This window comes from Podarcis filfolensis (genome assembly GCF_964270895.1).
Source record: "Podarcis filfolensis genome assembly, chromosome: 14".
NCBI lineage: Eukaryota > Metazoa > Chordata > Lepidosauria > Squamata > Lacertidae > Podarcis > Podarcis filfolensis.
Genome location: NC_139616.1, coordinates 771088 through 784209, shown reverse-complemented (window position 1 = coordinate 784209; position 13122 = coordinate 771088). Strand labels below are relative to the sequence as shown.

General features: G+C 48.5%; 1 protein-coding gene across 2 annotated transcripts; it reads left to right on the top strand.

The window, feature by feature from the left end:
- Positions 1 to 546: 546 nt before the first annotated feature.
- SH2D7 (SH2 domain containing 7) lies at positions 547 to 12641 on the top strand. 2 transcript variants are annotated; one of them, XM_083586658.1, is made up of 6 exons: positions 547 to 699; positions 1080 to 1169; positions 5953 to 6118; positions 7305 to 7529; positions 8320 to 9291; positions 10106 to 12641. In XM_083586658.1, the coding sequence occupies exons 1-6, from the start codon at positions 557 to 559 to the stop codon at positions 10154 to 10156; spliced, it is 1647 nt and encodes a 548-aa protein (XP_083442784.1). In that variant the 5' UTR covers positions 547 to 556; the 3' UTR covers positions 10157 to 12641. The 2 variants fall into 2 exon arrangements, with proteins under 2 accessions (XP_083442784.1, XP_083442783.1); XM_083586657.1 differs by having other exon boundaries at positions 8317 to 9291; positions 10106 to 10449.
- The last annotated feature ends 481 nt before the right edge of the window (positions 12642 to 13122 follow it).

The following is a 13122-nucleotide window of genomic DNA, read 5'->3' as shown; positions in this document are numbered from 1 at the left end:
ATGTGGGCCTTGTTAGTGCATTGGCCAGGATTTGGCATGGGGTGCATTGACACTGATTGGATCACTAGGTTAACAAGAAGAGCTGCTGGACCTCTGCTAACAGTGAAGTGCAATGGTTAGAGTGTTGGACTGTGACCTGGGAGACCAGAGTTTGCTTCCCCACTCAGCGGTGAAACTCACTGGGTGACCTCAGGCCTACCTCACAGGGTTGTTGTGGAAATTAATAAGGAGTAGGAGAGCTGTATGTGTCACATAGAGCTCCTTGGAGAAAAAGGTGGGATAAAAATGCAACAAAATACAATAGCTAGAGGTTCAGGCTCTGTCAGACAATTTGAAAGTCACATGAGTTGCCCCAAAGTAAAGTTGCATGCTATCCCTGCTATTGAGGAAACATGATCCTCTGTTTATATTTTTAGTCTTTGGAAGAGAAAGCTGTAAGCAAATGAGATCTCTAGGAGGCTATAATACAGACCACGCAACGCTTCCTTTCCTCCCCTCCCTCTTTCAGCTATTTCCATCTCTGGATAAATAATAGGCACCGCAATTTGCTTGAGGGATGGAAGCCAGCCTGGAAATTGAGAACCAGCCCTCCAAGATGCTCAAGGACCTGGTGCTGAGGTGGTTTCTGCAGACGCAAGTTCCTCTTATGTTACAGGACGGCAGCTTGCCAGAATGGTTCCATGGATTCATTACAAGGAAGTAAGGAGAAAAGCACTGAAATGAATGCTTTAGTTAATTGCCACTGTCTTTTGAAGTAGATGATTTGGGATTGATGGGAGGCTGCTGGTTTTGTACCTTTCTCTTTTTATTAAGAAAAGAAAATGTGCTTAACAGGAGAGTCCATGATAGGGTTGCTGTGGGTTAGTGAGTAGATCATCGGGATAGGATTTATTAGATCCGCTTTTCTTGAGGACTTTTAAAAAATGCAAACTGATGTGGAAATGTTAAGAACTGAATTTACAATTGGAAAAATGAGAAATGGAGAAAAAACAAAAACTGACAGAATCTTTCATGTCTAACCTCTACTTCTGTACCAAATCAGGCTGTGACATTATAAAAGAAGCTGTCTCTTTGTACAGGCAAACTGAAGAGCAGCTGAAAGAAAAAAGCTTTGGCAGTTTTCTCATCCGATTAAATGAGAGATCGTTTGGATACATCCTCTCCTACAGGTAAGCTTTTGAGTTTAGATTGTCTCTTTGGGCTGGAAAATGTCACCATTTTCAAATTGTCTTATACTGGGTTTTTGTTTGTTTGTTTTGGACTTCCAGCAGAACGTCATGTAGAATCACTGCTCTCGCTCTCTGCCATTCTCCTCCAATAGGCAGTCCGCTTTCTGTGGCCACTCAGTCCCCATGGGGTGGTTTGGGTGGATGGCCACCCCAAGGGTTGCTGCCTCTATATAAATTTGGTGTTCTTCTGAAAGCCCTGGGCCCCTTCAAGCCTCCTGAAAGCTTTCTCTCTTGTGTGTAGATGGTCTTAGGTAGACTACTTAGGGAGCAGCATGTGTCACCCGAGCACTGGAAAGAGAAGGAATGATGGGGCAATAGGGAACAAATTCCAGAGATGCATGTAATTTGAGGCCACTGACTGCAATCAGGAGGAAATGCAATACTGTGATGCAATACTCTCAGTTGTCCCTCCTAAGACTGAATTGAATCAAGTTCTACTCAGAATAGACCTGCTGAAATGAGTGGAACTAAGTTAGGCATGTCCATTAACTTCAGTGGATTTACTGTGGGTTGATTTTGGATCAAATTCTGCAGGTTTCATCTACAGGTGGTGAGATCCATTGGTGATATTGTTTGGCTCTGTTGACACTTGTCAGGGGCTCGGGAGCAGGAGCACAGGGGAGAGAGGAAATGGAGAGCGAAGGGGAAGAATCCGAGGGCAGCGTAGGGGAGTATGACAGTGACCCAAGAGATTCCATGAGCTTCTCCAGCGAATCAGAAGATTCCCAGAAGGGGGCGCCGATGGTCAGGGCAAGGGGGGTCCCAGGGGGGACGCACCAGAAACAAGGAGCCAGCGGGGACCCCCAAAGCAGCAGCGGGGGATCAGGACCAGTTTCCCCACCAGAGCGTAGTGGGGGGGAAGAGTCACATGTGTCAGGACCAGCGTCTCCTCCAGCGGGGAGAGAAGATGAGTCAGGGCTGACCACGCCTCCATCGGAGAGTGGGGGAACGGAGGGGAGGTCAGTTGCAGCTAGCCCCCCGAAGGGGGAAGCAGTGACAGCAGCAGTGAAATGGTCAGGAGGAAAGTTGCCGGCTGGGCGCACGCGCCAAGTTCAAATGTACAGGCGCGAGGGACAGCAGGAGACCCGGATTGGGAACCAGCTCCTAAAGCCCGCCGGAGGGAGGGGGAAGACTCAGGGGAATCAGCGTCAGAAGAGTCTAGAAAGGGCGAGACCCCGACGGACAGGCGGAACCAGAGGAGGAAAGAGCAGAGGAAGAGGTGGAGCAAGGCTAGAGTCTTAAACTGATGTCTGGGGGGAGGAGATTCAGACGGAGCTTCAGCGGTCTAGAGTTTGAGACGTAGAGCTGCACGCTGCGGCTGTGGAAGTGAAACTGAACTTCAATAAAGACTTTCGTACTTAACAACGAAGCGGCGTTGGTCCTTTGTGAGCTGGGATCTCGGGCAGCTCTGACAACACTGAAATGATTATTTTGGCCGTAGGTTTATAAGTGGGGTGGGGATGGATCCTGGTCTACCATCCTTAAGCAATTGTTTGGTAAGTATAGGGGATATGGCAGCTTCCCTCTGGCAGCTTGCCCTGTGGAACTCCATGCCAGTAGAGTTTCAGCAGGAACTATTTCTGCCTTCTTTTAGCCACCTTCTGAAAAACTGTATAGTGACTGGTGTGGCTAGCAGCCCTTGATAGCCTTATTCTCCATGGATTTTTACAGGCTTCTGAGTTGGTTTGTGGGAAAGTTCCTTCTCCTCTCAGGGTGCCATTTGTGATGTCCTCAGCATGGCCAGGACATGGCCAGGACACCTCCGCCCCACAACTGTGAGACCTTGAAGCTCTGGTGCTGCCAATTTTGTTACAGAGCAGGGCTGGCCTCCAGGTGGTGATGGACTCCAGCTCCCCACAGCCGTAGCCAGCAGGACCATGGGCCAAGAATGCTGGGAGCTGCAGCCCAGCGACCACGGGAGGAGTCCCCAGTCCTGTTGTGGAGCCTGGCTCCCCTTCAAAGCATCACTTTCTGTGACATAAGAGCAGCCGATTGTTCAGAGAAAACTGACTCCTGATGCTAATCAAGACCATTCAGATAGTTTGCTAGTCATACCACAAATGGTGAAAGAGGTACTCATGCAAATTCAGACGTGTTAATGTGTCAAAGGCCCTTGATGAGTCTCTGCATGGTGGCTTCTGTCACTGTGGCTCATTTGTTGACAAATGAAAAGCATTTATTGCACACCCAAAGCCTTATGACGGGCTCTGTCCATCTCTTCTCTCAAATGCTATGTCTGAATTCAATCCTTCTGTGGTGACTTTCCATGAAGAGGTACTCCTTCTTATACAGAAGGTCAGTATTCAGGCTTCTGGTACTGCTCTGCTTAAAAGAATTAAATATATGATGAGAAGCAGAGAGCACAGCCAACAAGATAACTTCTCCCACGAAAAATGCAGTCTTTTTCTAATGTACTAATGTATAATAAGGTAAACCCTCATGTGCTAAGCAGAACCTTTGTGATGTTAATTTATTATGTTTGATTTTGGTATGGAAATTTGTTCCTATAAGTTTACCGCTAGATATCCTTTCGACTTTTACTTTATTTGGCATCTGTTATTATACTTGCTATGTTGTAAACAAATAAAAGAAACGTGTTTCCTGCTTGGCAGTTTCCTGCTTGGCAGGGGGTTGGACTCGATGGCCCTTGTGGTCTCTTCCAACTCTATGATTCTATGATTCTATTCTATGATTCTATGATGCTATGATTCTATGAAAGAATGAAATTTATCTTATGGGAGCTAGTGGCTCTTAGGAACATTTTCTAGGGTGCTTTGGAGTTTTTAACAGGCCAAATGAAGCCTATGATCATGGATTCTGTACCTTTCTGTTTTTTGCGCCCCACTTACTTCCAGGCAGAACTTCTGGACTACTGCAGTGCTGCACATGTGGAGCTGCCTTGACAATTGTTCAGAAGCAGCAACTAGCCTGATTTGCAAATGTGTACAGTTCTGGTGGGTGTGTCATGTGTTAGCGGAGGGACAGTACCTTTGGTTGGGAACATGTCCTGCTCCTTCTGAGGTACTTTGTCCACCTTTGGTCCTCACCCTGCACTCAACTCTCACCTGTGTCTCCTAGAAGCTGTCAGCATGCAACAGTGGCCACAATCCCAGGAATGGCTTTGACTGGCCAGTTCAACCAGGTATGGGTAGCTAATGGGACTCAAACCCTCGGAGCGTTGTGTCTTCCCCTGCATGCGAAGACAGACTTTGGCAGATGGAGTGGATGAGTCCAAGGGCGTGCCCAACGGTTAAGAAGGCAGTTTCTGCCCGTGCTATAAAGGGATGTGAGGGGCAGATGGGGCTTGTCCGCCTAGGGAGCCCATCTAGGAGAAGGAAAACTCTGATCCTAAAGCTCTGCTGCCTTGTGGAATATCTTCAGAAGAAGAAAAGGCTAAGGAGTAAACCCTACACAAATTCGGAGTGGAGTCCCTAAGACGGTTGGATGGCGCCTTGTCTGCCTCCTTCCAGCAACTCCTGCAGCCAAGCTGGTGCCCAACGTCTTGCTCTGCTTTCCTTTGGACCACATCAGTGAGGCGAGAGTCTTGTTCTCTGGGAAGCCCAGGACATCCCTGCACACTGCCCAGGTTTGTATCCTGGAGAGGTCTCTTGGTTGCTGCTAGTGTGGTTGGGCTTTACCCGCAAATGCCAACAGTTCTGGTGGCAGTTACTAAAAAAGGCTATTGGAGAGAAGTGGACAATGCAAAGCAGAGCAACCAATATGATGGGGGTCTAGAGCAACTCCTGTATGAGGAAAGGTCACAATCATTTGTGGCTTTTTAGTTTAGGAAGAAAAGGTGAAGCAGGTCGGGGGCACGATAGTAGTTTATAAAAGCATGTCTGTTGTGGAGAAACTGACGGGAGAGACGTTTTTCATTCTTTCTCATTAATACTAGAACCAGGGATTGTCCACCAAAGCTAAATGGTGAGAAATTTGGGACAGACGGAAATAAGCACTTCTGAACAGAGAAAATAGTTAAACTCTGGAACTCACTGCCACAAGACATGGCGATGGCTGCCAACCTGGGTGCACAGTAATTGAGACAAAGTTAGGAAACCCAGAATAACAAAGGATCAACTGGGGCTACCTCCAAATCATACGCTTAAAGAACTTTTACAGGCATGGAGCATCCTGGGAACTGTAGTTTGTTATGGGTGCTGGAAACTGCAGCTCTGTGAGATCAGCACCCTTGATAAACGATAAACTACAGTTCCCAGGCTTCTCCGTGACTGTTAAAAGTGGTATAATAATGCTTTACATGTATGCTGTATTGAGTTGTGGACCATACGGTGTCAAACAGGAAAGCTATTGTTCATTTCTGAATCTCTCAAACATTTCTATTGTATTGGGGCAACCCAGTCAGATGTGCAGGATATAAATAATAAAATTATTATTATTATTAAAATAAAATATATATTTTTAAATGTATGGAGTGATTGTATGGACTAAGTGCTTTGCTAATTCAGGTTGAAATTTGAATGAGGAGGACACTGGAAGCATCCCTGGTCAAGCCCTGTTTGCAGGCTGTGCATGGAGCTGAGTTGCCCACGTCCCAGTCAAGGACATGAATCATGTTCTCTGAAGCGGACTTAGTAGCTGCCTAAGGGTACAGAACCTGTCGCTAACAATGCGCCCAGATCTTCTGCTCCCCTCGCCCACACTCCTAGACCAGTGGAAATTCCTCTCTGCCTAGTCCTAAAAGGGGCACTTCTTTTGACCGCAGGGGAAAAGATCGATGCCGCCATTTTGTCATCAGTTGTCAACGGAATGGATGTTATGTCATATCAGGGGACACCCAGACCCATCCAAGCCTTGCGGAGCTCATAAGCTACTACCAGACTTCCAAGATAGAGCCTTTCGGAGAAAATCTGACTACGGCCTGTCCAAATGTGAGTCAAGCATTAGAGACTTTGTTTCAAGAATATAATCCTTCCTATAGTCATCCTGTGAACTGAACTGCTGATCTGAGCATTACATTTTGCAAAAAGCAACCACAGATAGAGTCATCCTGTTGCTTTTAGCCAAGTACAGCAATGTGATCAGCAATCCCGTTCATCTGGACGTGATGGTACCCTAAAATTGGATAAGCACCTCTTTATGTGCCCAGATGTTTCAACACATTTTATAGCCTATTTAACTTTCTGATATAATTTGCTGAATTTTGTTGGGGTTTATTGGGAGGTTGGGGGTGCATTTTCATGTTTGATCTTCTGTGTTGTTTTTATGTTTTATTATAACTTTGTTATTGGAGTTTGATCCTGAAGGTTGGACTAGAAAACACAAGTCTAGGGCATAGTCTCCAACTGCCCCCAAAATGCCAGGACCGTCACAAAAACCCTTAAGCCATCACGGCTTCTCACTTTCTCATACAAATTCCCATCTTCATAGAGATACGCTAACCACAAATGGCTTGGTGTTGGGGGAAGCAGAGGTAGAGAGAGTTGCCAAGTGAGGCCTTCTCCTCCTCCTCCTCCGCCGCCGCCGCCACCTCCTCTGCCCAAGTTGGAGAAGGTGGGTGGAGGGAAAGAGGGGAAAGTCTTGCACCAGGCCCGGGGGAAGAGAAAGGGGGAGTGGCACAAGGGGGGCACCACTGCTGACACTGCCAGTGCCACCGTGGGAAGCTTTGACTCTCCGGCCTGGCAGGCCCCTGGCAGCCACCCATCCAGCTGCCATGCTGAATAAAAACAATAAGGAGACCCTGAGAAGGAGCAGGCCCTGGGGGTATTGGGGTGGTTGCGAAGGCTGTAGCTGGCAGGGTGCAGGCAGGCCGGAGGGGCTGTAGTTTGAGGGGTGTGGGGTGGACAAGGAGGTTATGGGGGTCAAGGGACACTGGGCTTTGTATTCTTTCAACTGCAGGGATGCTCCAGGAAAGGATTAATTTAACTTCTACAGCTGCCTGAAAACTCTATGTGTTAACATTTAAGGCTGGGAAAATGAAAAGTTGAGAAAAACTGAAAGTGACATATTCCTTGGAGCAAAGGTCCATCTAATTCAGCATTCCATTTTTCCTCCAAATCCTCTTGCAAATCTAACTACTGTTATCCCCCTTTCTATTTCTTTTCCATACCCTGATAGCAAGAGGAAAGAAGCATCTATGATGAAATCTCTGTGCATCAGCCAAGAGCTTTCCAGCAAAGCTCTGCAAGCACCACTTCGGAGCTGACCAGAGAAGTGTCTGGCAGCTCACCAGCCCCCAGGCTAGCAAAAGAAGACAGCAGCCCCCAGCCAGGGACATCCAGGAAAAAGCTTCAGGAGCAGCAGGAGTCTTTGTCAAGGGAGAACCGGAAGCTGAGCCCAGAGGTAGATTTTTCTTGAGGAAAAAGCTCTGAGTGGCTACTGTTAGAAAGATGCTGGCAGTGGTTTTCAGTAGTTTAAATGGCTTTAAATAGACCAATTACTAAAAGAGGCAAACCCTCGCTCTACTTAAAAGTTGGAAGAGGAAGGTCTTCAGTAGGTGCCAAAAAGGTAAGAGAGGCAATGCCTAATATTCAAGGGGAGGAAATTCCAAAGAGGAGGTGCGACCACACAAAAGGCCTGGTTCCTATGTTGCGCAGAATGGACCTTCTGGTAAGATGGCATCTGCTGGTCACCCTCACCTGAAGAGCCTAGTGATCAACTAGGTATAGAAGGGGTGAGACCATCTTTCAGGTATCCTGATCCCAAGCTCTATAGGGCTTCACACACCAAAACCAGGAACATAGCCAGCAGCCAGTGAAATTCTTTATGTAGGTTCCTTGAAATGTGAACTGAATCAAACTTCTTTCTCCACCCCTACTGACTACGAGGCAGGATGGCTGTGTTGTACCTCTACTGAGGGGGGGGCATGATATGCCTCCATATGCTGGTTGCTGGAAATCAGAAGTGGAGAGCTGTGCTCAGGTCCTGCCTCAGGGCTTCCCATAGGCATCCAGTTGGCCACTGTGGGAACAGGATGCTGCAATGGATAAGCCAATGGCCTGACTCACTAGAGCTCTTTTTGATGTTCTTTGAAAAGATCACTGTCCTCTCTCATCTTGAAATCCTTGTTTAAGAACTGGACATTAATCTCAGCCATTTCTTCTTGCTTTCCTGCCCCTTTCTATCTCAGCAGGACCCCGAAGCAGCCCCACTGGTGCCAGACAAGAGCTGCTTGCTAATAGCAGAAACCTTTGAGGAAGACTTTGGAACTGAAGGAAGCATTGCTTATTCAGCAGTGAAGAAACACCCCTTAGACAACAGGAGCCTGGAGGTGCCAAAAGACATGTGCAAAGTGTTGGTGGACAGTTTGCCAAAGCCTGAAGAATCCGGCCAAGTTAGTGCCTCTCCCTACAAGAAAAAAACAAGTACCGTGTTTGCATTGACTAAGCAATCTGATAGTCTATATGGCAAAAAAGTCACAGAAAACTACCATCTAGAAACTACTTACTCCATAATTAGCCGAGACCAAGACAAGAGCTGTTTGGCATTCCCTGCCCCCACCAGTGGTCCATCCTCTGTTGCTACACCCAAGAAAGCAATGCTAAACCCTCCTGCTTCAGCTCCTCCCAAGTTGTCTCCTAAGTTACCCAATAAGCCTATGACCTCCTCAGAACTCTGGGGGTCGCAGTCTCCATTTGCAGCCTATGCCAGCTCTCTTGTGTTTGAGAAAGCGCCTCAGGAACCAAACCACCCCCAGAGTTTGCCAGATTTGCCAAGGGGAAACATGCATGGGCAGATTATTAAGATGAAACACCCTAAATCCACAGCACCCCTCCATGGTGATGATCTTGATGAGGCAAGCAATACTTATGAACAGATTCCTTTTACTTGGTCAAAGGGCATCACCCATGACCCCAATTCAGAAAAGCTTCTCCAGTCTTCACTAATACAGCCCAAAGAGACTTTACAGAGTCTTCACAGAGATTTGATCATGACTGGGAGATCCTCTAAGGCACAGGTCTATACTGTGAATCCATGCAAAAAGAGCCCTGATCCGTTCTCCAAAGCCTTTTCCTCAAAAAGGAATGTCTTCACTGCAGAGAACACCTATGAACAAATTCACTTCGGTCCTGGAAAAGAAGCAGAATGCAAGGCAAGCCAAAAGGTAAACTCTACTCAGCTTGCATGAAATAGCTCCGCTCATCCAAACCCAGCACCAATCCAAATCAGATCCTGTTGCACTTGCACCCCTTTGGTGTCACCCGGGATGGAACAGGGCCCAATCCTTCCCCCAGATCCCAACATGTGCCCACTTCCCTTATCTGTTTTTGCTGCTCCAGTGGTGGCAGCAGAGTGTTGGAATTGAAGTTTTTCCTGCTCTCCATTCCCGCCCCATGCCTTTCTGGTGCCCAGCACACTGCTTCAGCTGCAAATTAGACACCTGGCTGGGAAATGCAGTTAGCAAGGTCAGAAACGCTGAGAAATTCATACTTCCCAGTGCTCCTGGTGTCTGGGTCACAGCATAGCAGCAGGCAAGGCAAAAGGGAGCGGGGAAAGAGTATTGCGTTAGCTCAATTGGATAGTTTCTGGTGCTGATAACACCAAAATTGCTGGTTTGATCTCCTTCTGAGTCAGCTGCATATTTTTGCAATGCTGGGAGTTCGACTACATGATCCTTGGGGTCCCTTCCAACTCCATAATTCCATGATTCTATGATTCCGTCCCTCCCATGATGCCCCTGATGGAACAGCAGTGAAGAGGAGGGGGTGTTCTGAAGGAGGTGTGGCAGGTGGGAAGTGGGGAAAGAGCCCTGATTTCTTCCCCAGCTCAGATTAAAATCCAAGCTGAAGATGAACTTTCCAGGGTGGAAAGCTTGCCTTTTCAATTACCCTCATGCAGAACTGCTCTGTAGACTACCTAAAAATCTCTCTCTGCCTTTCTTTTGAAATAAACCTTCATGTAATTCATTTCCCTACCAGAGTGATAAGCCCAGAAGATTCCTGTTTGCAGAAAAGAAGACTAAATTCTGAGCACTGTGCTTGAACTGTCGCTCTGAGCCTCAACCTGTACTAAAGATCACTAAATGAGAACCAGCAGCAGCTTGGCTTCCTAACAGTCTTCTTCCGCCGTGTTAAGAAACCTCATTGTTTCCTACTCTGGGCTGCAATGGTTGCATTTTTACAGAAGTCCCTTTTCCCATCACAAGGCATGCATGCTTTTCTAGAACGTCCTATCTGCTCAGTCAGACGGTTCTGCTGACATATAAGTATCAGGTCTGATGTTTAGAGATATCCTTAGCAGCAAAAACCATATTTACCTATTTATTTGAAGTGGCTCTTCACCTTGGCCATGGGTTGGCAAACTAAGGCCCACTGGCCAGATCAGGCCCAATTGCTTTCTAGATCCGGCCCGTGGACGGTGCGGGATCCAGGCAGCCGGCATAGTGTGCACATGCACAATGGTTTTTGTGACTCAGCCAGGTTTGGGGGTCAAAAGTGAGGCGGGCGGCTGCTGAAGACAAGCCCCTTCTCCGCCCGTCACACGCGCAGCAATCTTTTCTTCCGGGGTGGGGGAGAGGGAAAAGGAGCCACAGTTTGGATTTCAGGAAGGGCAGTTGCGGCGGCAGGGGCTCAGAGGCGCCTCGGGAGCGACGCCCGCCGGAGTCTGTGGCAGCGGTGCTCCCCGCTGGAGGAAGCAGGGAGCGCCTGGGCGGCTGCACTCCAATGCAGCTCTGCGCTCTGCTGGGGAGGCCGCTCATGAGCTACACGGTGCGGGCCAAGGAAAGGTAAATCGCCGCCACCGCCGCCTCATCTTCCCTCACGTGGGGAAAAGAACGTTTTTGCTTGAGCGGCGCCGGCCTGACTTCGCGTGGCCAACGGCTTTTCCCTTCACCCACGCATGCGCACACGCTCTCCAGGGCTGACAGGAATGGCACGCTTACCTCAGCCCCCCACCCCCACCCACCCCACCTTAGGAGAGAAATAAGAACTGTCAATGTATAAAATGCAAAGGAAGCAGCGTGGGTGTATGAGGGAACACCCCCCCCAAAAAAAGTCACATTTGGGCAACGTTGGTGCTGGTCCCAATAAGGGGTTTTGCCAAAAATGTGGGTCATAATCATGGCAACATACAGTCCGGGCCCCCCACAAGGTCTGAGGGACAATGGACCAGCCCCTCGCTGAAAAAGTTTGTTGACCCCTGACCTTGACAGAAGTCAAGGCCCTGACAGGCTCTGGCACTTTCCCCCCTTTGAAATGTTTCAAAAGCACCATTGTAAAGCCCATCACAAGCCCCCCTTTCTCCTCCTTTCAGTGTCCCCTCATTTGCTTAGTTTTGCCCTAGAGCAGAGAGGTTTTTATGCCAAGGGCCAAGTTCTCTCGTGCACAACCTTCCAGGGGCCACATGGACATCCTAAATGAATAAAAGCATAAATTCTAAAACTAAAGAAAAACAGTTGGGGGTCATTTAACAAAGTCCTGTTTTGGGTGGTGTATTTTGCTTATGAAAGAACATGTATATAGAAAAGTAACAGGGTGGGAATCAGTTAGAAGAGTCTCACCAGGAGACAACTCCTATAATGACTTTTGTCAAGCTGGTGCCCAGGGAATGCTTTTGGGCTACAACTCCCATCAGCCGCAGCCAGCACTGTGACACAGCACCCAACTGCCCCGCTTTGAGCAGGAGACCCCAAATTCACAGACCGGGGATATCACAGGACTATGGGGGTTTTAGGAGCTACGCGGGTGGCGCTGTGGTCTAAACCATAGAGCCTAGGGCTTCCCTATCAGAAGGTCGGCAGTTCGAATCCCCGCGACGGGGTGAGCTCCCGTTCCTCGGTCCCTGCTCCTGCCAACCTAGCAGTTCGAAAGCACATCAAAGTGCAAGTAGATAAATAGGTACCGCTCAGGCAGGAAGATAAACGGCGTTTCCATGCGCTGCTCTGGTTTCGCCAGAAGCGGCTTAGTCATGCTGGCCACATGACCCGGAAAAACTGTCTGCGGACAAACGCTGGCTCCCTCAGCCAGTATAGCAAGATGAGCACAGCAACCCCAGAGTCGTCTGCGACTGGACTTAACTGTTAGGGGTCCTTTACCTTTTTATGGGGATTTTCAGTACACCTTTTGGTCCATATACTGTAACTCTCTCCCCTAGGAATGGGGAATCTGTGTTTCTCCCTTTGCAATTGGACCACAACTCCCATCATCCCTCTTGGCCATGCTGGCTGGGGCTGGTAGGACTGAAGTCAAGCAGGGCACCCTGCTGGGAATGGCTGCTGTAGTAGCACTATCAGACAGACAGACAGAGTGAAATCTCTCTAGCCACTGTCATCACTGGGATGCAACGGGGGTGATGGGATTTGGAGCCCAACAGCATCTGGAATCACCCTAAGCACCCACGATAATGGGGGGGGGAGGGTCCAATACTCAGAATTACTTTGCTGCTACTTTTTGTTTCGGGGTTGACACACTATCCTCAAACTGCATCTATATTAAAATCCTGGATACCTAAACAAAACATTTCCTTTTGGGTGCTTCTGTTCAGTGCTCCAGTCACCCAATTCCACCTTCCCCCGGCCCTCCTCCCCAGTTTCTCATCCTGTCCCTCTGTAATATTTTCAATCAGTATTTCATGGTCCCTGAGTGCACTCGGTCCTCCTTGCTCTGTTTCTGAAGTCTTCCCTTCCCCATCTTGGGGCTCCATCTGCAGCTCAATGACAGAACATCTGCTTTACATGCAGACGGCCCCAGGTTCAACCCCTGGCGCCTCCAGGAAGGGCTGGGAGCTGTGGAGACTTTGGCCTCGCAAGTTTCAGCAGTGCCCTCTGCAATGCTAATATTTGGTCCCCTCCCCCGCCTCTCATGCTCAGTTTGACATCATTGTTGTGCCCCCCCCCCCATGGCAGTGTGCCCAGTGTGGCAGAAGCAGTTGCACTATCCTAAAACTGCCTCTGCTGGGAGGCAGCCATGTCTGGAATCCTGGGGTGATGGTGTGACTC